We start from the raw sequence: 23,960 nt of genomic DNA on the forward strand, positions 1-23,960 counted from the left end.
GTTGGTAACATCTGGCCTTGATATTGGCATAGGAAAACAAGTTCTCATATATACTGCTGGTGGGAGTAAAAACTGAAATTTTTTGAAAGGGAAGTGCTAGTATTTCTTAAATTACTTAATGTACATATACATGACCTAAAAAACCTATTTTCTAGGATGCTATCCTACAGAGTTATTTGGAATATATAAACAAAGAAATTTAATAGGCAAAAAATTAGGTGTACTAAATGTCCATTAATTATGGCAATGGCAAAATAAATTGTGGCGTATCTACATAATCTTATACAGCCATGAAAAGAAAGTAGTGTGTATTTTTGTACTGACTCAGGAAAATGGTCCTGGTATCTAAAGTTAAAAAAAAAATAAAACAAGTTTCAGATCAAAATATAATGAGAGAAGTACTGAGGAGTGTGTGTGTGTGTCTGTATAAAAAAACAATGCAGGGTAGAGTTTTATTTCCTTTATTTAATTTTTAAAAGCTGTATTAAACTATTAACAATAGTTATTTTGTATGCAGCCCAGACTGGAGAGAGGGGTTTTGTTTTATATTTTATAAATTTTTGTTGAACCTTCATGATGTTATGAGTGGCTTTTAAAAATCAGTAACCGTATTTCCATTACAATATAAAGACTAGGTTCTGAGATGTTAAATGAGCTGCCAGAGACATAAAATCAGTTTGTGGTAGGCTTTAATTTGAGGAGAATATCTCATAATCTACCTACCCCAAAAAATTCGAGTCTCTACTAAGCTTAGGCTTTTCTCTGGGCCTAATATTACTCTTCTACAACCTTAAGCTATATAATTCCTGAAAAACAGGTCTGAAGGACTGACAGCAAAGTAACAGTTTGCTTAAAAAACTTTCATAGAAGCTGAACAAACAGGTCCAGCAGTCATGATGCATGATTCCTGAGGTGAAGGCACACACACTAGTCTCTTTCCCTCCTGATTATCTGCCCCTTCTCTTTATCTCTTTTCATAATTATGGAGCTATGTGGAGTGGGGAAGTGCTGTCAAATATGCATGTGGTTAATGACAAAAATTAACAGAACCATGGCAGAAATGATTTGTACAACAGTCTGTAATAAAAATATTAATGGCAGAGACGATCCCAGGTCAAGTAATTTTAAAATTACACCAAAAATAGCTTAGAAGAAAAAATAAAATTCCACAATTTAGTCCAGTTGCAAGTACAACTTATTACTCAAATGCTTTTCTGACTTCAGCATCTATTTATTGTTGGACATGAATTGTTTCTGTATTTTCACATTTTAAGAAACCAGTAGAAACATTTTTGTACCCACTTCTTTTACATTTCACATTTTCTTTTTAGCACAGTTTTTTCAGAAGTAAAGTCACTTGAGTAGAGAGCAGGTATTAGCATACTACAAGGGGATCAAATTAGCCTGTTCCAGCTTTTGTAAATAAAGTTTTACTGGAACACAGCCATACCCATTCATTCACTTATCCTCTATGGCTATTTCTGCTACAGGGGCAGAGATGAGTAGTTCTGACAGAGACCTGATGAACCTTAAAGCCCAAAGTATAAAAAAGTCACCCATAATAATGCCATCTATTAATAACCATTAAAATTCTTACTCATTATGTATGCACCCACAATACCTTCATATATAAAAATTGGGTTCAGGCATAACATACAGTATTACAACCTAGATTTTGTTTCATGCCATTCAGTATTCTTCAGAAGCATAATTTTTTTTTTTAAAGATTTATTTGAGAGAGAGAAAGAGAGCGCGAGACAGCAAGCAACAACAGGGGAAGGGGCAGTAAAAAGTGGAAAGAATCTGAAACAGACTCCCTCCGGAGCTCAGAGCCTGAGACCAGGCTCAATCTCACAATCCTGAGATCATGACCTGAGCTGAAATCAAGAGTTGGATGCTTAACCAACTGAGCCACCCAGGTGCCCTAGAAGCATAATTTTAATAGCTGCATGAACTATTCCTAATATGGGTATACTTTAACCATTCCCTTGCTGGATATTTAAGCTGTTCTTATTTTTTTCCATAATGCTGACAAAGAGTCATATATATAAATCTTGTACATTTCTCAGATTAAATTTTTTTGTCAAAAAAAAAAAGTACATTTACTGCATCAACAAATATTAACATTTTAAAAACCACATTTTTTTTTTCCAGAAAGGCTATAGAACTTGACATACAGTGAAGCAAATACTTATACAAGAACTAAATTGTCTCATGACAAAGTCTCTACTAATTATCTAAATAAATCTGGTATCTTTTTTTAATGATCATTTCCTTAGTTATTAGGTTAACTAAACCATTTTCATGTTTGTTAGCCTCTTGGAATTCTTTTGTGAATATTCTCTTCATGCCCTTTGCCCATTTACCTACTAGGACCTTAGGTTCACTTTGTCCCAATTCTGGCTTTTGTTGTTTCTTCTATAATTTAAAATTAATTACAATGCAATCAGGTCTCCAGACAAATTTCCTGTTTTTTTTTTTTTAAATTGTAGTCTTTAGATATAAAAATCTGTGATTACATGAAATATTAACCTACTTACCTACACAGTATAATTACTCAGTATATCAAGATGACAGCTTCAGTGGTTCTCCCCATGGATACATTAATCCAAATGAATTCATACAACCTCCATAGTATGGCCAGCTCATATTTGGAAGGTATCTTCATTTATTTTAGAGAGAAACTTTCTACTTTAACTTTGGCTACCTGGTTTTAAACATTTTTTATTTTTTCCAAAATAAAAAGCTACAGGAATGTGAATCCAAAGGAGAAGAGCTCCAGAATACGTTTGGGTCAGGAAGCGCAAGAAATAAAGCTCCTTTTTTCATCTATTTAGAAGAGATAAGGAGTAAGAGAAAGAGCCCTGAACTAGAAGTCAAGATACTGAGGTTCTGGTTCTGCCTTTGCTCAGCTGAGCTGCATGACCTCTTTTGGCTTCAGTTATCACTGAACCATGTAAACTAGAAATCTCTAAAATTCCCAAAAAACTTGTAAAACTCTGCAATTCTAAAATCAATAATCAAAAATAAGAAAATTTAAACATTTACTTTTCCCATAGGTCTCTCCATTCTTTTCTTCAAAAATCCCTTGACCTGATTACTTTCTATTCTTCATGAATTTTGAAGTAGTAATAATACTTTAAAAAATTGCTTGGATGAAGATGGGACTTAATCACTTAGACTAGTGCTTCTCAAACAGGTGCCTCAGGAACATATAGGAGGTACCCTTTTAAGAGAAGCAGCATTCCTTTCTGGAGTAATTTAAAAAACTCATTTTTACATTAAAACCAATGAAGAAACCCAATAAAGAACTTGGAAAAGAAAGAAAATTCACATGAGACTTGAAAATTTTTTCACACCTGTCATTTTGGGCTGTATCTCAGATCCTTCAACATTACATGTTCATTCTTATTAGCAGCTAGGCAATGGAAGAGTTTGAGAAGCGCTGCAGATTTTCAATACCTGTGATTAACGGCTACTGTTATCTCTTAATTACAAATGATTAGTCTGTTTAGAAGAGCATCCTTGTGTTCTCACAAGTAAAACAGCCTGTAATGAGGATTCTGTGAAAATATCTATGAAAGAAGTGGTGATGTCATACAATTTAAAGGTCCTACATTGGAAAGTGATTTTGGAAAACCACTTTGGCTTGTATATAATTTGTTTATAAAAGAACTAAAGACATATTTTTTACACAGTGTCTCAGCTTCATTGTCTGCAAAAGAGTGATAAAACCTACGTAATGAGGATGGTATATGAACAGAATGAGACACCATATTAGGTGCTTGGCAAAAAGTAATGATTGATAAACAGTAGCCACTTATATTTTATACTTGCCACCTGATTTTTCTTATGACTCTTTATTATACTCTGATTTTTAAGGTGCCATTTTCCAACAGTGTAGTTTTTCAGGATGAAAAGTCCATATATATGTATGCGTATATGTGTGCCTACACACATATACTCAGATGACCTTTAATATTGTTTACCCCTGATTTTAACTTCAAAGCCAAGATTCAGTAAGTAAATTATTTTAGAGCAACTTAACAAACAGATACAAAAAATGACCTCTCAAATAAAAAAATAACACTGGATTAATGCTTTTAATTCCTTAAAAAGTACTAACCTGTTTTCTGAACTAGATGTAGAAGTACTAGATGATGACAATGTATGAGAATTTGACATGCGTGAAACAAACTTCTGGATGGTGTTACGAGATGGAGCTTTGATCCTTGAGCTACGCCTACTGTGATATTTCTGGAACAAACTTTCAACCTAACATTGAAAAAAGACAGTAACAATGATATTCGCACTATAATATACAGATAAAGAGTTCTAGAGATTGAATTGTCTTTTATTTCATAAAATTTTCATAAAGCCAATTTAAGAGCTTCAAAAATAAGAATATATATAGCTTACTAAGATTTACAGCAGGTCAGTGTTTACTTTCTTTTCAATCTGGAAGAAAAAACTAATCAGTCAATGGATTATAAGAGATAAGCCTCAAATAATTCTTAAATATCTTCACAGCTTCAAAATGACCACTGTCTATTTAAATTTAGAGCTCATGGAAAATTGTCAGGAATGAGCCATAAAAATTTGTTAGCAATTTTACTCTAAAGCATTTATTAAAAATTACCTCAAAATTCTTTAAAGTTTTTCTCCATAACATTGGGTCTGAAGGTTCTAGTTGAAATACCCGGAGCATAACAAACAACAGATGAATACAAAATGTTCCACGCCCACAGCTGCAGTTCTAAAGAGTTAAAAGAGAACCTATTGGTAATAAATCTGCGGTTCTATTAGAATTCCTAAGATGATCACTTTTTTTATATTTCCAAGTCTAACGAAGTTTCTATTAATTTTCTTCATTATTCTTTTTTTTTTTTTTAAAGATTTTATTTATTTATTTGACAGAGAGAGAGATAGCGAGAGCAGGAACACAAGCAGGGGGAGTGGGAGAGGGAGAAGCAGGCTTCCTGGTGAGCAGGGAGCCCAATGTGGGGCTCGATCCCAGGACCCTGGGATCATGACCTGAGCTGAAGGCAGACGCTTAACGACTGAGCCACCCAGGCGCCCTGCTTCATTATTCTTCTATAGTAAGATATATAAGGATATGTAAGAAAAGTCTACACTATGACTTAATCTCTTATTTTTGGTGAATTTATTAAATCAAATTTGTATTCTAAAGTATACTGAGTCATACTAGAGACGTTCACAAATACATTAAATAAAAATGTTTACTAGCACAAAATATATTTTAAATTCACTTTAGTTAACTAAAGAGAATTAACTGATCTAAATTTAAGAATGTTATAGTACATACATTTGAGTTAGTACTAGATACTAATAAAATGTAAAATGGTGAAAACTCCTACCTGAGGCCCGATAAACACCCGGTATTTATTGTCTGGGCTGTCTCCTCCAATCAGGAAAGAGTTGGGTCCTATTTGTTGCAGTAAGTACAGCCTGGCCCGCATAACTTTGTTTACACGGCGGTTTGTCTCCTCAGGGCTATATGGTGAGAAGCCATCTGGTGAAGGGGCTCTTCGAGGTGGTGTGATTCGCCCACTCTGAAACTTTACAACATTGTTTTTCTATTAGGTAAATTGCTTACTTCTTGGTAAGAAACAACTACCTAAAAAAGGGTCACACCAGATGGCCATGTGGCATTTTATATTCTGAAAAAATGCCCCAAAATAAAATGGGATAAAATGCGTTTTGCAAATGCTTTTTATCTGACATATGCATCACAAGTAAACTTCTAAAATCTCAGTCATCCTTAAAACTAATGATAAACATTTGGCTGAGTGAGACAACCATGTGGTAATTTTACAAAATGAAAATATCTGAGTTCTTTGAAAAGTACTATGTAAACCAAGGTTAAAAGCATAAAAATTCATCCATAAGCAAGCAAAATGACTTGTTTCTAGTGATAAAAATTAAACATCCAATTTCCTGGCTTCCACTTAATGTGTTACTAAATGCTCTTTTGCAATGGTAATTTATAAACACCACCATGGAATTCCTCCCGTGGTACACTCTGTAGAGAACTAATGGCAAGGGACTTTCCCCAGATTAAGACATTTTACTGAACGCTGACAAAATCTCCTGTGGTGAAGGTGATATATATCACTCATTCCACTCCACTGATTCCTCTAGAACTTGGTCTTTCTATATCAATGCCCAGTGGAAATTCTAGTTCTTTTGATGCCTAGTTTAATTGTTAAAGATAATAAATGTTGGTGAGAACATGAAGGATTAGAACCCTCATACAGTGCTGGTGGGAAAATAAAGTGGTACAGCTGCTTTGGAAAACATGAGCCAGCAATTCCACTTCCAGGTGTAAACCCAAGAGAAGTGAAAGATATGTACACAAACAGATGCGTATGCAAATGTTCCCAACAGGATTATTCATAATAACCAAAGAGTGGAAACAACCCAAACGTCCATCAACTAACAAATGGATAAACCAAATGTGTATATCCATACAAAAGAATGTTATTCTATAATTAAAAATGGAGTACTTCCAAAAAGAATTACAGAGAATTGGGTCAATCGGAAATTAATTTTGAATGTTAAACAAACAAAAAAACCACAAGAATGATACTGCATAGCTAATATTTTTGTTAAGATATATACGTACATGGCAAAAATCAGTGCATACATTGATAAACATATTTTGTGGGGGAAAAAAACCCAGAAAAACCAAGCAAAAACAAATGGGGTACTGATACAAGTTATACCATGGATGAACCTCGAAAACATAATGGTAGGTGAAAGAAACCAGTAACAAAACACCACATATACTGCATGATTCCATTTACTGTTTATGAAATAACCAGAATAGGCAAATTATATATAGACTAAGAAAGCAGATTAATGGTTGCTGAGGGCTGGGCAGAGACTGCTAATTGGTCTGGGGTTTCTTTTTGAGGTGATGAAAATGTTTTAAAAGTTGACTGTAGTGATGGCTACAACTCTGAATAGACCAAAACCCAATGAATAGTACAATTTAAACAGGTGAATTGTACAGTATAGGAATTATATCTCAATCCGGCCGTTTTTTTCATAGGCAGTTATTACAAAGTAAAAGAAAAAACAAGTATACATGTACATGTTATATGACCTAAGTATTCAGACTACGGATATGCTCACAGATGTGTAAAATGATGTATGTATAAAAAGTATGTTTGCAGGACTGCTTTTTGGTAATGAAAAGAAGGAATATACATGTCCCCATTAGTATGCAGTTCATTAAATAAACTATGATTTATCCAGATAATGAAATGCTAACTTGGTGTTAAAAAGAATGAGGGGTAACTTTGACTAACATATACCCTAAAGTGGGGGAGTGAAGGGGAAACGCAATTCTTTTTTTTTTTTAATTTTTTTATTGTTATGTTAATCCCCATACATTACATCATTAGTTTTAGATATAGTGTTCCATGATTTATTGTTTGTGCATAACACCCAGTGCTCCATGCAGAACGTGCCCTCCTCAATACCCATCACCAGGCTAACCCATCCTCCCACCCCCCTCCCCTCTAGAACCCTCAGTTTGTTTTTCAGAGTCCATCATCTCTCTTGGTTCTTCTCCCCCTCCGATTTCCCCCCCTTCATTCTTCCCCTCCTGCTACATTCTTCTTCTTCTTTTTTTCTTTCTTAACATATATTGCATTATTTGTTTCAGAGGTACAGATCTGAGATTCAACAGTCTTGCACAATTCACAGCGCTTACCAGAGCACATACCCTCCCCAGTGTCCATCACCCAGTCACCCCATCCCTCCCACCCCACCCCCCACTCCAGCAACCCTCAGTTTGTTTCCTGAGATTAAGAATTCCTCATATCAGTGAGGTCATATGGTACATGTCTTTCTCTGGGAAACGCAATTCTGTATATACTTGTGGTAGACTTTTATACTTTGATGGCTCCTATAAACCATACTTCCCAGTATTTATACCCTTGTGTAGTCCCCCACCACACTGATTCTGGATATGCAACTAGCATGTAACTACCTTTGGGCAATAAGGCATTAGGAAACAAGGTAGCTTGATAAAAGCTTCCACACTGGACTTGCCCTCTTGATATATCTTTTTTTGGCTTAATAGAAATTTCTCTCATAGATCCAGAGGCTAGAAGTCCAAGAACAGGTGTCAGCAGGGTCCCCTCTGAGGACAGAGACAGAGAATCTGTTCCATGCTCTCTCCCAGCTTGCAAAACTTGGTGTTGCAACCCAACTTCCACAGTATGAGGAAGAGATGCCAACAGCCTCCAACTGTTCTGGCATCCCAGCTGAAGCACCAGACACATGAGTAAGGAAGCACCTTGGATATTCTAGCTTTAGCAGATACCATGGGGAACAGACATAAGTCATTCCTGCTGAGCCCCACCTAATTTGCAGATTCATGAGCAATAACAAGATTGTTCTTGTTTTAAGTTTAAAAAAAAAATAGCTCATTTAAAGATGTGTCAACAGAAAGCCAATAAATACTGTTGGGTATCTTGGGCTTTAATGTAAAAAAATTTACTTAAAATTTACTTCTGGAAGGATTTATATGCTGATCAAAGGAAAACCAAATCTCGCCCTGTGGTCATGATCTTAGTCATTCTACCACCCACTCATTTGCTCTTTGCTCTTCAAGTTTAGAAAGTAAATTTTAACTTGCATTTCTGCCACTAGAAGTCTTACTCTCTCTCAGAAAGATAGTACCTATCATTTTGCAAATCTCTCTGATGTCTGATTTAATACAGAAGACAGCTGGATTCTCATCCATGCCTCTGCATTGAGTCTACTGTGATAATGATGTTTTGGTTAAAGTACATGAAGAAAATGTGGCTTCACAAATATATGCAGCTGGAAAAGGTATTTTTAAAGACTCTTCCAATAATTATGAACACTCTTCTTTGATACTAGTCCCAAGAAGACTGTGATATGGAATCTGAAACCACATCAACAAACTTTTCCTACTGTTACACATGAAAATCCAGATGGTCTATCTTACACAATGTGAATGGATCATTTACCTAAGGATGATTTTGTTTCATCATGCATTGGTCATTGGGAAAATATTGGTTCACCAAGTTATGCAGATCTCCTAAATGTTTACACATTTCACTGTGCAATACATTAAAAAAAAAAAAATCACATTTGATAACATCACTGATCTTGTTAGAAAATTCAAGTATCGGGAAACTGTCAAGTTTACAGTGGTGGATATGAGTTTCCCAAAATTCTAATCTCACTGGTGAAAAGAACATTTCAATTGTCTTTCTTGAAGTTCCTTCCTTCACTTAACTCATCTTAAGGAAAATGTCTGCCAAAAATACCCCAATTTCTGTTGTCATAGCTTTAATTTAGGTGAGTTCATGAGCTTTACCCACCACTGTAAATGTTAATGCAGTGAAAGAGGCAAATAACATCCAGTTTTATTACAAAATTTATTTTGATCTAATGGATCCACAGAAAGGGTCTCAGGACCTGCTCTCTTCCCCCAACCACGGGTCTGTGGACCACACTTGGAGAAATGCTGCTCTAACAGATGGCTAGCCAGTCTTTCCTGTGTTATAAATGTACCTAAAAATTGTAGAAACTTAACATACTTGTTGAAACATTAACTTACAGGCACTGGGGAAACTCTTTTTCTCCGAACTCCTGGAGATTCTGACTTCACTGAGCGACCTGATGGGGAGCTGCCAGGAGAAGGACTGCGTCGGCCTTTGGGAACGGGTGACGCGGGGCTCACCTGGCCCTCTCCTTGAGACTCAGTTGCCAAGTTGTGAATTTCAGAACCATCTCCTTTAATAGGGATTGGTTTTACCACCTAAATTAAAATCCCAACATTCTGATTACTTAAAAATAGAAAAAGTAAGTAAATTTGAATACATCAGACCAAGAAATGAACTCAAGTTTTCATTACACAATATTATACAAACATAACAATTTATCAACTTTTATTTAGTATTACTTCAAACGATAAATGTTAAGACTATTTTTACCCCACAGATGTCATTCATTTAGGCTTTATCACTAAATTGTTACACATAATTTTAGAATTTAGTATTATCTGTTATTATGTGCCCTAAATCACTTAACATTCAAAATCAATAATCACAGGTTAATAAACAAATGTGCAAAATAAGCACTTTTACATTCAACTAGATTCAAGGAGATACTTTCTTTTTCATTTCTATTGAGAAAATACATGATCTTGAAAACAATAATGGGCATAATTTAAATGCCCAAATAGTCTGATTAATATAAAACCATTTTGTCTTTTTTTTTTGCAATGTTTTATTACAGTAGCTTTAGACATGTATTTCAGAATCACCAATAGAAGCTACATATTTGAAGAGCAATCTCTTAAGCAGAAAGGCAGGTTGCAAGACCTGTTGTTTCTCAACAGACCTAATCTAGCTCTGACCAAAAGGTCAAACCCTGTAGCCTTACCTAACCTTCCCTGCCTTTCTCCCACTACTCTTCTACTGTTCTACTAGCCAGCTGCTGTGCCTATCAAACATGACTAACCTGTCGTCTTCCTGGGCTTTCACTTCCCCTCCCCCCACTCCACATCTTCAGCCTGCAGCACACCAGACACCATACCTTCACCTGGTGAAAAACCCCTATCTTTTAAGGCTCGGTTAAAATCCTATGTTTTACAAATGCACTTAACTCTATCAGCCTGACATTTTTCTTTCTAAATTGTTACTGCTCTCTGCCTACTCCACACATTTGGCATACAGTCACATACTGTTCTGTGGTATTTCATGCCTTTATTTTTATTTATAAGTTGCATTTTCTTAATTGGGGATGTTTATACCTCACGTTTCAAGAAGGACCTGATTTAATTTACATAAAACATAAAAACAAACAAAAGCAGACTTTCCAAGTAGACTATAAACTTAAGGGTAGTATGAAATCTGTAAACTAGGGAGATGTAGGGTAGCATAACTGAACTTAAGGACTACATGTTGTCTTATTCCACACATCTCTTCCCTCTTTACCTCTGTCCTATATAATGTACTTGAGAAAAAAAAATTTGGCCTTAGATAACTGAATGTCCTTAGTTTATATGTAATAAAGGATTGGCTTTATTGGCTTCTTTTCAAAAAGTTATGATTTCTGCTTTACGGTATTCTCAAAAGATTTGGACTCTCCACCAGTATAAGGAGCTCAAGAAAGCAGCACATCCACACTTCAGATGGTTTAAACTGCTCAAAGGTTCTTTATATTAACTGGGCAAAAATGTACCCCCTTCTATAAGATGTTTCAAAAGAACTTTCTCTTTGCTAAGATGAATTCCTGATTTCTTCATCTGCATCCTCTGACATGATTACTAAAACAGTCAGGGGTTCTCACTATACTACTTCATATGAAAAACAAATGGAAGAAATGTGGGAGCTTAGCTGGAAAGGAAAGGACTCATGGGTAATATAGCAGCTTAGCTTAAAAAGCTGGTATATAAAGGAACAATTAAATATATTCTATATTAGCTCCATGGGTTAGCACCATTGGGTAGAATGTGCAAGACAGAACGCAGCTCAATGAGGGAAGTCTATGTGGCTTTTGAGCATTGGAAACATGGCTAATGTGGCTGAGGAACGAAATTTTTACTTATTCACATTTAATTAATTTATATTTGAACTTAAATAGGCAAGTGGGGGACACCTGGCTGGCTCAGTTGGTTAAGCGTCCCACTCTTGATTTCAGCTCAGGTATGATCTCAGGGTTTTGAGATCGAACCCCATGTTGGGCTCTGGCACTGGGCATGAAGCCTGTTTAAGATTCTCTCTCCCTCTCCCTCTGCTCCTCCCACCCCCTTTCTCTCCCTCTCTTAAAAAAAAAAAAAAGGCAAGTGGGATGCATGTAGGGCTAGATGATCATACAGCTGAAGGGTTTCAATTGCCGAGTGAGTAGCTTGCCCAATAACTTTTATGATTATACCCACCATCCCTTGCCCTCCCCCAAGCCTAATAAATCTTAACTTGTCATCTTTACTTATAAAGAACAAACAAAAAGCAAATAAAAACTTGCTGATACAGACTGATACTGGGACACTTAATTAACAATTGAGATCTACTTCCTTTATTAGAAAGACAAGCACATTTCATAGTATTTGTCTACTTTAAAAGAAAATAACCATGGCAAAGGATAGAGTATGCCTTTCTTTCCTAATTCTATCAATCTAGGTTTTCTTTCCCCAAACTCTGGGCATCTTTTAAATTTACCTCAAACCCCATGAGTCTATTCAACCTTTCTGCTTTCCTGGATGATTTCTGGAACTCAGATCTTTGGATCCTACCTTAGAGAAAGAATATCAAAATAAAATGAGAAAAAATGCTTTTCTTTTTTAAAGCACAATATAAATCTCTACTAAAAGGATTTTAGCTACTGACAGTAGGGGGCAGTGTTGCTTTAAGCATTACCTCCCCAACCCAACCAGTTTAGTTTCTATAACAGTTTAAGGTGCTTAGTGAGCATAGTTTTAGCAGTATTTTGTTCCAAGTGGCTAGAATATCAAGCAAATGAAACGACTGCATTTAAAATCAAGAAGAAAAAAAGCTTAAAAGAGGATCTATTTATGCTTCATTTCCCACTTCCTCCTATGCTTTCTTCCTTACATCAGGTAACCCACAGCCACTTACCACAGGGCCTCTCCTATTTCTCCTTTCCAGCCATTCGTGCTTCCAGGCTGGCATACAGGTTGCCTTCAGTTTCTCCCTGATCATTCGTTCTTCTGGGCGATCATCCATCTTGTGCAACCCCTTGAGAGTTTCTTTATTCTCCATCTCACGACTAAAATGGAGGGAGAAACAAGAATGAGATTAATATATAAAAAATAATTTCCAAGAACAAATAGTATTTTATACTTTCATTGGACATGTAACTACAAAGGTAACTGCTAAAAACCCCCCAATGATTTAAGCCAAGTATGAAAGTATCACTGTGAATCACATATACACTAATGTTCCATGCCACATGATAATGTGAGTTTAATAATGCCTTTAAAAAGAAAGGTTCTATTTAGAATGTACAGACTTACTAATAATACTAATGCAGACCTTTGTTCCCAGGTAGTTAACAAAATGGATCCCAAGACATTAAGTATGGCATTAACGAACACATTCGTGAACATTGCACTGTTTCCAATTACACCATTCTCACGTCCTGAAGTATTTAACAGATATTTAGAAGAGTATTTTACTACTCTAGGATTTCCAATAATTTAAGGATTTCCAGGATTTCCAATAACTTATCCCAGCATTTTCAGTAATTTAAGTCACTATAGATTGAATCTGGTGGATATGCTCATTTTCTGGAAAAAAGCTAAATAAATATTTAATAAGCTAAGTGTAACCTCACCCATATTCTATGATCCCACAATATTTGTTCAAAGCCTAAATAATTAAATTTATATTCTCCCAACAATAATTCCACATCAAAGCACTGGGGATACTCTGTATATAAAAAGTAAAAATTGGTACAAACATCTGACCTTTACTCCATAATATAGTGTGGAGTTATCAGAATAAAATAATGTGGAAGCTAGTAACTTTTGAGAATTAATTCTACAAAGCCTAAATGGTAAAGCATCCACTAATTTCAAATACACTTATATCCACATATGGATATATACAACAAAACAAAATGCATATGCATGGATTTTAAAACCTGTTTCATAAGGAAATAGTTAAAGCATTTGTACTCTGGGAGAAGTAACAATTTAAAAAATACTAAGCTAACTTCAATAACTATTTTGGACATTCTATAAAGATACAGAACAGTTACTTTTTTTTCTTTTTTTTACACAGGAAAAGGAAATACTCAAGGAAATACCAGAGACGATAACCGCAAGCTTATAAAAAGTTAAATGCAAACTCCTCTAGGAATTTTCCAGCTAATTACAACCATAGAGCATCAGTATCTTCAGAGAACCAGCAAAAAAAGAAAAAAAAAACTATTTAAAACTAAATATGCACTAGAAAGGAAATGGTTAATTGGATTTCCTGAAGCATCAATTCTGTGAGGGCAGTGGAAATTAACAAGTTAAATACCCCTGTGCAGAGAAACTGGTCTAGATAGTTTTAGGAATGCAAAAGAGCACAAAACATTTGAAACTTGCAAATGGGCATTAAGAGCGTATAGAAGAATATTTCCGCCATACAGGTATAAGAAAACTGTCGAAAAGAAAGAGCCTATATGAAAAAAAAAAAAGGTAAATAAAGAATGGAAGGAAGGAAGGAGATTTTTATTTACTTAGAAGTGCCTGGCTCTTTTTCCTGCTCTGATTATAGTATAAAATATAACTTTTTGGGTGTCTAAGAGGAAGAGTAGAGAGGGAGGGAGGAGTGGGAAAGGAAGAGAGGACAGAAAGGGAAAAGAAAGGGAGAGGGAAAGAAGAGAATGAGAGAGAGAAGGAGTTGGGCGGGGGAGGACAAAGGGAAGGACAAGAAGGGAGGGAGGGTAGAGAAATGTTCTCCCAAAACTTTATCCTGCTCAGTTACTACTTACCCAGGGAAGCTCGGATTTACAGGCAACCCAATTTATGGGCTGACTGCATACCAAAAATTCACTTACAACTCTCTGGTTTGAAAAGCAAACACTTTCCCCTCCAGTAAAAATGTTGCAAGGCGTGGCTAGGTTCCCAGGCTAGTTCTCAAAAAATAAGTCACACTGCACAACTGCAGTGCATTTTCATCCTAGAAGCTCCTGCACTCCTGGACAAAGGAGCTTATCCTCCCTTTGGTCCTAAATGTCTCTCCTCCCCCAAATTTGTTTTATGAGTATCTCTTCTCCATTCTGTATTTTCAGTGTCTCTCTCCCTGGCACACACCCAAACACGGAGAAGACTCTCCCTGTCTAAACAAAGCTTCCTGATGATGTGGCCTCCTTAAAGTTGGCGTGATTTGCCTCTTTCCTTTCCACTTGTTGGAAAATAGTGTAATCACTTAAACCAATTTCTTAATAAATAATAGGGGATAAGCATACTAGTACCTCAACTTTTACATACATATAAGATTATTTCTTCTGAACAAATGCAGTGAAATGGAATTGCTGGGTCAAATTTGTACACAAATTAAGATTTTTGGTGATACTGGCAAATTACCTTCAAGAAAATGTATCTTCTACTCCAACCCCCCAGGTCAAGTTGCCAACTTAGCTGGTCTGTACTAACAAAAGACTCCTAAGGAGGCTTCTTCACTTTGTAAATTTTTTTAAAAGATTTTATTTATTTATTTGAGAGAGAGAGAGAGAGAAACAGCATGAAAGGGAAGAGGGTCAGAGGAAGAAGCAGGCTCTCCGCTGAGCCGGGTGCCCAATGTGGGACTCGATCCCAGGACCCCAGGATCATGACCTGAACCAAAGGCAGTCGCTTAACCCACTGAGCCACCCAGGTGCCCTTTCACTTTGAATCTTACTCCAATCCAGGCTTCACAGAGCAGCCAGGGTTATTTCCTCTATTAAAACCCTCCAGTGGTATCCCCCTGGGTTGGACTAAAATTCAAAATGTTTAACAGGTCCTATGTGGCCATGCACCACCTGGTCTTATCTCAAATGAAGTCACTTAGACCCCCACCCCCCTCCTTGTGTTTCTTCCACTGCCTGAAAAACTCCAACATCGCTCCTGCTCAAGACTTTTGCACAGACTGTTTCTTGTCTGCTTTTCATCTTGTTCATTTCTACTCACTTTTCAACTTTTCTTCTACACCTCAGAGATGGTCCCAATCTCGGTTAGGAATCCCTAGTTCCATTCCTTCACAGCACTGTACTTTTCCTTTAAAGTGCTCATTGCAATTTGCAAACCTATTTCCCCACCATGAACTATAAATTCCATGAAGGCAGGGACCAGTGTTTTATCCATCATTATATATCCAACATCTAACAGTGTCTGGCTTATGATGGGTTTCAAAGCATATATTAAATGAATGATCATTTATTAACAACTTTGCCAGCCCTAAGGACCTTCCTAGTTTTAAAATTTAATGACTACTCACGTTAATCTTTTTACAGTTCTGTATTAAGACTATATTTGTAATTTAGATTTTATTCAGTAGAGCAATTTTTGTTGTTCCTAAATTAATCTATAAATATAAAACAAAAAGTTATTTCTAATGTTTTCTTAAATAATAATCATATATCACTAATTCTAAAATGTGTATTTTTTTGCATTTTACTATCTGTGAAATCTGAATGCTTCTTAGAATCAAATGTTGTAATTTATGGTAGGGTTTATATAAGATAATCGTTCAATTTATAACCAATGGGATCTTAGATTCAATGAAATATACAGTAAATCCTATTCTACTTGCTAGGAACAAAATCATGTGTGTATGTATATAGCATTCATGTATCTTCTTATCCAATTAATACTATAGCTATAACAGGAAACATCTTTTTTTTTTTTAAACACAAACTAATCTAAACAGACAGTTGCTAAATCACCAGGAGATTAGAGGGCCTGTAATTCATTTTGGTTAAACATGAGTGTTTTGGAGAGTTATTTTTGCATTAGTACCTACAACCAATACCTGTTATTGTAACTGAAGTAATAGCTTGTACATTTCTGACTCTTTGACAAAACAAACATACATATTTTGAGAAACCACTCTGAAGACTTTAAAAATAAATGAAATTTTTGGGGCGCCTGGGTGGCTCAGTCGTTAAGCGTCTGCCTTTGGCTCAGGTCATGATCCCAGGGTGGGATCAAGCCCTGCATCAGGCTCCCTGCTCAGCAGGAAGCCTGCTTCTCCCTCTCCCACTCCCCCTGCTTGTATTCCCTCTCTCGCTGTGTCTCCCTCTGTCAAATAAATAAATTCTTTAAAAAAAAAAAAAAAATGAAATTTTAGCCAGACAGATGTGAGAAACTTAAACATTGTTACAAACTAAGCTTTATCTTCCTTTCCTGTTTATTTACAAAACATTTTTCTTGCTTTTTTTGGTTCTAAACATTCCTCAGAATGAATCTTTGATCAACCTAGAGCTTCAAAGAACCTTTCTTCTCTGAGGTTAGGCTTCTTGTTCTGGTCCCTTTCTAGACCTACAGAATTTACCTGCTAACAGATGAGATGGTTCAATGGTCCCTTCTTAATGAAGTCACTTGGTCCTCTGACTACCTGTGGTAGCAACTATTGTTGACTGGACTGCCACTCTTATAGCTCTCCTCTCCCTGAACTTCTAGGAGGTGATTTTTTCCCCAGTTCTGCTTCTACCTCTCTGACTGACCTCACTGGTATCATATACCAGACCCTCTTCCCGGAGCCCCTTAAACACTAGCCACCACTTCTCGAAGCACTAAAATACTCTTCTGAAGCACACCAAGGTATTTCATACCTCTCTGCTATTGCAGATGATTTTTTTTTTCCCTGACAGAACTACCCTATCATCTTACATGTCTTCAGTAAAGAATTTCCTACTACCATTCTATAGCAGTTGCCACTCCCTCCCCACTGAGTTAATATTAATTATAATACATTATAAAGTTGAGTATTAGTTTAAGTATCTGCTTCTCTCACCACACTGGGAGTTCTTCTGGGACAGGTTACAACATCCTACTCATTTTTCTATCATCAGTAGCAAATGTCCTCGACAGGCCACAAAAGGCACATGAACCAAAGCCAGAGGGCCTATCCAGCCATAGCCACCTTCCCTTTCAAGGATGGTGCCTGATGCTCGGGAGCACCGTGCTTTATACATTTGAACCCATCCTGCAGTCCACAGTTGGCCAGTGCAAGAATGTGCCCTGGTCCAAAGACCCTCTAAACCAGATGGTACTGTACATTTTAACCATATCTGCCCACTGTGGGTATGTGATTGCATGATACACAGATAGTGTCACTGAAGGAAAAATGGCATCGAAATAGAGAAAAAGAGCAAAGCAGTAAGTAGGAACAATAAGACAGAAATAAGAGAGAAGAAAGAGAAATTAGAAGATGTGGTTGGCAATGGAAGGAAGGGAAAAAGCAATGCAAATAAACTTAAGAGTTGTACCTGGGCCACATGATATGCTGTTAACAATGATCAGAGCTACTTTTAAACTTCCCTGGGTGGTGAATAACCAAGTTCTCCAGAGGCCACATGTATGCGCTGCCTTGGAGGAAACTTCTTGGGTCCATTTTACATTGCACTGAAATAAACCCTAATATGTCTCTCTTCCCTGTATCCCCAAAAAGCCTGACTACAGCATTAATACAGCACACTGCTCTGGCACACAAAAGATACTAGAAAAACATTCAAAAATAGAATTCTATCAAGTTAATTATGATTTTTAAAAGGTATTTCTTAAATGGTTCATCTTTACCATGGAAATACGTATGTTAGTCAACAACTAGTGATACGGAGAAATAGCTGCCACACTTACATCATAATAGAAAAAAATTAATGTTACATGCCAGGCAAGGTGTTAGGTGCTTTATAGATATTTACATGTACTTCACCCTCCCAATAACCCTATGAGGTCGTTACCATCTGAGGCTTGGAGAGGCTGATTTACATGCCTGGGGTCACACGGTTTATAAGGAGCAAGAGCAAGATTCAAACCCCGGTCAATCTGACTCTTGTCTGCTATGGCAGGTCACTGTCAACTCTGATTTGGTTTTACAATGACTCAACAACAGGTATCTGTGCTGTTTATCTAGCTGATGAGAATACAAAGTTTAAACTAGTTTTTACAATGGTGACTATTATAAGAATTAAAAAAGCACATTAATTCTCTTCATTAATAGAGCACTTCACTGTAATAAGAGTATGTAATGATCATATGAAACCTTTCTAGAAACTAATGGAGTTTTAACTTTAGTATATTTAATACTTCCAGAACAGTTCACATTATGGATAACTTTACATAGAAAGAAACTCAATTCTGTCAGTGTCCAAGGAATCTCAAGGAACCCTGGAAAATACACTGAAATGTCTGGGATAGGCACAATTCAGAGCCACCCAACTGAGGTCTACTTGGGAAGTTCTCAAAAGAGGAGGAATTCATATATTAAAACCCACAAGCTTTGTGACCAAGGGGAGAGAAGAGCAAGGGAGGAACTATCTTCCAAAATAAGACTCGTCTATTGTGGGATCCTTAAAATTTGAGTTTCCAGGTAAAAGTCAAGAGAAGGAAGGACTTAGGTAAGAATGGGGAGAGTGTGTGGTGAAGCATAAGGCTAACAACAGAGGCTAACAATCCCTTACCATGGACAGGGCACTGTGCTAACAGCTCCACATGGGTCACCTCAGTCAATTCTCATGACTTGGGACTTTTACTATCCCAATGGCAGATAAGAAAAAACAAACAAGGAGGTTAAGTTGTGTCCAAGGTGATAAAGTCTGTATGTGAAAAATACAGGATTGAAACCCAGACAGGAATGATTCCACAGTCTCTTATATCCTACAGGTCAAAAGGAAAATGAGTATTTACAAGTGCCTAAAATTTGTTGACCAAGATCTGAGGCCAAAATATCTGTAAAAACTATTTTCCCATAAGATAATTTCTTGAGAGATATGGGCTACTACTGGCATTTTCCCTCTTCTGAGCAGGAAGAATTAAATAAAATCAATGGTCCGTCCAACCCTTCCATCTTTATAATACAACAACCACAACATATCTAATTTTACGTAAGAAATAATAGTATATAAAGTGGCTCACGTGTGTATGATAATTAGTCCCCAAAAGGCTTTATTCCAACTTATGCTCAGTAATATTTGACCCCGAAAACCAACGATGGCACGACTCCTATTTATTTACAATGAGAAACAGGCAATTGCTTTTTCCCCTAAAGAGTAACCATGTTCTCTTTGTCACAACAAAGGACTATTGATTTCTTATATGGATATGGCCATGGTATAATCATGTTATAATATGCGGAATCACTATCAGAAGTTTTTACTGGGGAGGGGGGCAGCTATTTCTAGTATTGTACAAATCTTCCTATTTAGTCCTTTGAGGGATATAGGCACAGAATCTCACCCTCAAAAAGCCCATGTTCTGGTTAACAACATCAAAGGTTAAATAATAAGGAGGCCAAATAACAAAGACAATAATATAACTTATTGTCAACAATGATTATAAGTAGTTTAATACCACCTTAGTGATTTTGACTGATTCTATTTATAAATTATTCCAAATTATCTGAACATACTAAAATTCAGTTTATCTGACTTCATGGATTAGTTTCTGTTAAAATGGCACTTCATCTGAGTTTTAAGATTAAAATTATTCAGCAAAAATTACAAGATTTTGAAAAGTTGGACATGGTATAGAAACGTGAAGAGTATATATGAAATTAACCAAAATTAAACTGATAGAATATATTAATGGGTAAACATACTGCAATTGCTTGTTCACTTGCTGACTTAGGCCACCGCAGACAAGGAAGTGCATTCCCCTGGCATGTCCTGCAGCCACCAACAGAGGGCACCCGCAGCAACAGATGCCCTGGGCTCCATAAATAATTGCTGATTCAGTCAGAAGTAGCTGGTTATCATTTCTAATAAACAAATTATCTGGGAAATAACACTGTGCAGATGTAGTACCCAGCAGACACACACAGCCTATTTTTTAATCCATAACTTCTACCATCAGTATCTCTGGGACATAAAAACAATTTCAAAGAGAACAAGAAGAATATTCAAAAGGTTTTCTGACTTCTAAATTAGTAATTTGTAAAATATTAGCTCAACAATCATTATGCAAATATAGTAACAGGGAGTTTACAAAAAGCAAAGAGCTACTAGACAGTATCAAAGCATCAAAGCATTTTAAAAAAAAAAGATTTATTTATTTTGGGGGGGGGCAGAGGGAGAAGGAGTCTTAAGCAGACTCTGCGCTGAGCGCAGAGTCCGACACAGGGCTTGATCTCACAACCCTGAGATCACGACCTGATCCAAAACCAAAAGCTGGACACTTAACCGACTGCGCCACCGAGAGGAGATGCCCCACTATCAAAGCATTTGTAAAGGCAGCAACTCCACGTGGAATTTTTTGGCAGTCAATTACCTATGACCTAGTCTATGGAGTAAACTACATGCCTCAAAGGCTCCTTTTAGAGAATTCAAGCAAATCAAAAAGAAAAGTGTATTTTGGGACACCTGGCTGGCTTACTCAGTGGAACATGGGACTCTTGATCTTGGGGTTTTAAGTTCGAGCCCCACAGTGGGTGTAGAGATCACTTAAAAATAAAATCTTAAAAAAAAAAAGTGTATTTTAACTACATGGTTATACATTATATGTTCTTATATATGTGATAAATGTGTATGGATATATTTAAAGAAATTGATACTCTACGAACACTGAATAAATTCTAAGGGATTGATAAGTGAATTATTACTGGTAATTACAACTTTTAAATTCAGACACCATTAAAAATACTTTTTAATGTACATAACATATATTATTAAGTGAAGAAAGAAAAGATTCTAGGTTGTTTTCTTTTATGAACTGTATTTTTGTTTAATTCTACTCAAAACTGTTTTATGATTAAAAGGCACCTTTCTTGATCACATCTCCATAGCAATATTCAAATACAAGTTTGATAAAACTGCTTTGCAGGAAAAATAAATCTTGTGTAATTAACACACAAGCCTTTGGATGGACTTCAGTAGCTTTCAAAGTTACTGACATACTGAAGGTAAAACACCAAGGTTGGACTTTCAGGTAGACACGTTTATACATGAGTAAATATCATCAAACTAAAGGGGCTGTGTTTCCTGTGCCTAAGAACCACATAAACCAAGAACAAGATACAGTGAAAAATAATGTTCAAAATCACTCTTAACACTTGCCTAGTCGCAGGAAGAATATAAAGCAGCAATGCAAAAACCTGGTTAAGAAGTTTCCTTGGTACATCTGTATCTCTCAGAAATGTAATGGCAGATTCCATTAAAAACTACCACATTCAAATTAATTAATTTACCACAAACAGATCAGTCTAATATGCATTACTGATGACATTACGTGGTAATGGAACCGTGATATTCTATCCAAATCTGGAAAAAAAAATTACTCTTCCTTCTAAATGTGCTAATAGATGAATCTGAAAATACATTTACATCAATTGAAATTAATTATATATACTTTATCAAGTCAGAGGATATGTAAGATAATAATCACGTGTACTGACAAATGTGTAACTGACTGGTCAAGAAAATGTCTACAATAGAAGTTAAAACCTGCCAGGAGGCAATAAGAATTTAAAGAAAACTAAAGGAAATAAGACAAGTCAAGTTAGTAATCAAGTTAGTAGGGAAATAAAAATCCTACAAGATTAGCAATTTGAAATCAGAAAATATGTTCGTAAAAAAGCACTCAAAGAGAAAAAGCAGAGACAGTGAAGGCAGACATCTTTTCAAGGTAACACCCCTTATGTATCGGCATAAAAAACAAATCAGACTAAAGTGAAACACATGCTTTCAGTTCTGTAATGACTCAAGTTCAGTGTAAAATGAAATGGTAATATTTATGGTAGACAAGTGAAAATTGTAAAAATGGTCAGAAGTGAACAGAAATGAGTTTTGTGATTTTCTAAGATTCACCAAACTCACAAAATATATGAAAATCTTACTGAGAGAAAAACAATGAATGCTACTCTTCTAGCAATGACAGACAAAACAAATGGACCGAAAAGTTAACTAGCTGCCAGGGGAATGTTTCTTACTTTTCAAAAATACTTTTTTTTACTCATCAAAGTAATGACCTTTGTAACAATATTTCCAGGGAGAAAGATTCACGTTATTCTTTTCTTCGCACCCACAAACGTGGGACATCTACCAGGCTTAACATAAACTTTAGTTTCTGACAGCCAGTATTTACAAAGGGAGTTTAAGACGAATATGGTCCCATTTTTCATTTGCTCCTTTCCAGCAAAAACCCATGAAAGCTTCAAAAACTTTTTATCCTGTAGGTTTGTATTCTTTTGATATTCACTGCTAAAAATTCCACTGTTTATTCTTCCTTTGTGTGTCCTTGATACTTGACGAAGAACCTTTAGAAACCTTTGAAAAAAATGAGACGTTTGAGCATCCTCTTCCTAACTGTTGAACACAGATCAGTAAGCAAGGAAAAGGATGCTAATATTTTATAGTATTTGGCTAAATGTGTATTTCCTTTCAAGAATTCCCCTTTTGTGCTACATAACAGATCTAGGGTTGGGAATGTCTAAATGACAAATGATGCATAAGTATAGTGAGCTTTTACAGTACATTAGAGAAGTAGATTGGAACTCCCTACACCACTACCGTGAGACAGTTTCCAGCAAAGCACTGTGTGTCCTGTCCTCCATCTAGTACACAGTTCATGGTACAAAGCAGGTAAGGGGACAGGGGGTTGTTGGAAGGGATGGCTGTTCCTTCACCATTTTGCTTTTCATCAAAAAGATCCCAAATCAATGTTATATGGAAGTTCTTCTGTATGCTTTTCTTTGGAACCTTCTCCAGTGGGTGTGCAACTGCATTTTTACTATGTCAATTATTTTTCAAAAAACATGGCAGCTTAGTTTGAGTATTCTTTTTTTTAATTTTTTTTATTGTTATGTTAATCCCCATACATTACATCATTAGTTTTAGATATAGTGTTCCCTGATTCATTGTTTGTGCATAACACCCAGTGCTCCATGCAGAACGTGCCCTCCTCAATACCCATCACCAGGCTAACCCATCCTCCCACCCCCCTCCCCTCTAGAACCCTCAGTTTGTTTTTCAGAGTCCATCGTCTCTCATGGTTCTTCTCCCCCTCCGATTTCCCCCCCTTCATTCTTCCCCTCCTGCTACATTCTTCTTCTTCTTTTTTTCTTGAGTATTCTTTTAAGAGAGCAAATGAGTAAGACTAATAATTGGGAAATTGGTCTGTTACTGTACATATTCCCCTTTCAAGAAAAGTTGGTTTACAGTTAAAAATATAACATTGTGAGTGAATGCCATCGATGTTAATAAAAACCCTTGGGCTGTTTTTAATGTTCCCAGATTAATGGAGA

General features: G+C 36.2%; 1 protein-coding gene and 1 long non-coding RNA gene across 2 annotated transcripts in view; one reads left to right on the forward strand and one right to left on the reverse strand.

Moving 5' to 3' along the window:
- LOC118518721 (uncharacterized) overlaps positions 1–23,960 on the forward strand; it is a 114,443-nt gene that overhangs the window by 65,552 nt on the left and 24,931 nt on the right. The gene's annotated exons all lie outside the window — the stretch shown is intronic.
- Positions 1–23,960, reverse strand: part of MAP3K1 (mitogen-activated protein kinase kinase kinase 1) — a 75,732-nt gene that overhangs the window by 21,139 nt on the left and 30,633 nt on the right. The window contains exons 2-6 of the mRNA XM_036065669.2: positions 12,648–12,798; positions 9,626–9,826; positions 5,379–5,579; positions 4,640–4,756; positions 4,127–4,275 (exon numbers count right to left, since the gene is read on the reverse strand). Of these exons, the coding sequence (XP_035921562.1) occupies positions 4,127–4,275; positions 4,640–4,756; positions 5,379–5,579; positions 9,626–9,826; positions 12,648–12,798 (819 nt within the window). The remainder of the gene's footprint in view (positions 1–4,126; positions 4,276–4,639; positions 4,757–5,378; positions 5,580–9,625; positions 9,827–12,647; positions 12,799–23,960) is intronic.

The sequence above is a fragment of the Halichoerus grypus genome, chromosome 2 (genome assembly GCF_964656455.1).
Source record: "Halichoerus grypus chromosome 2, mHalGry1.hap1.1, whole genome shotgun sequence".
In the NCBI taxonomy this organism is placed as follows: Eukaryota; Metazoa; Chordata; class Mammalia; order Carnivora; family Phocidae; genus Halichoerus; species Halichoerus grypus.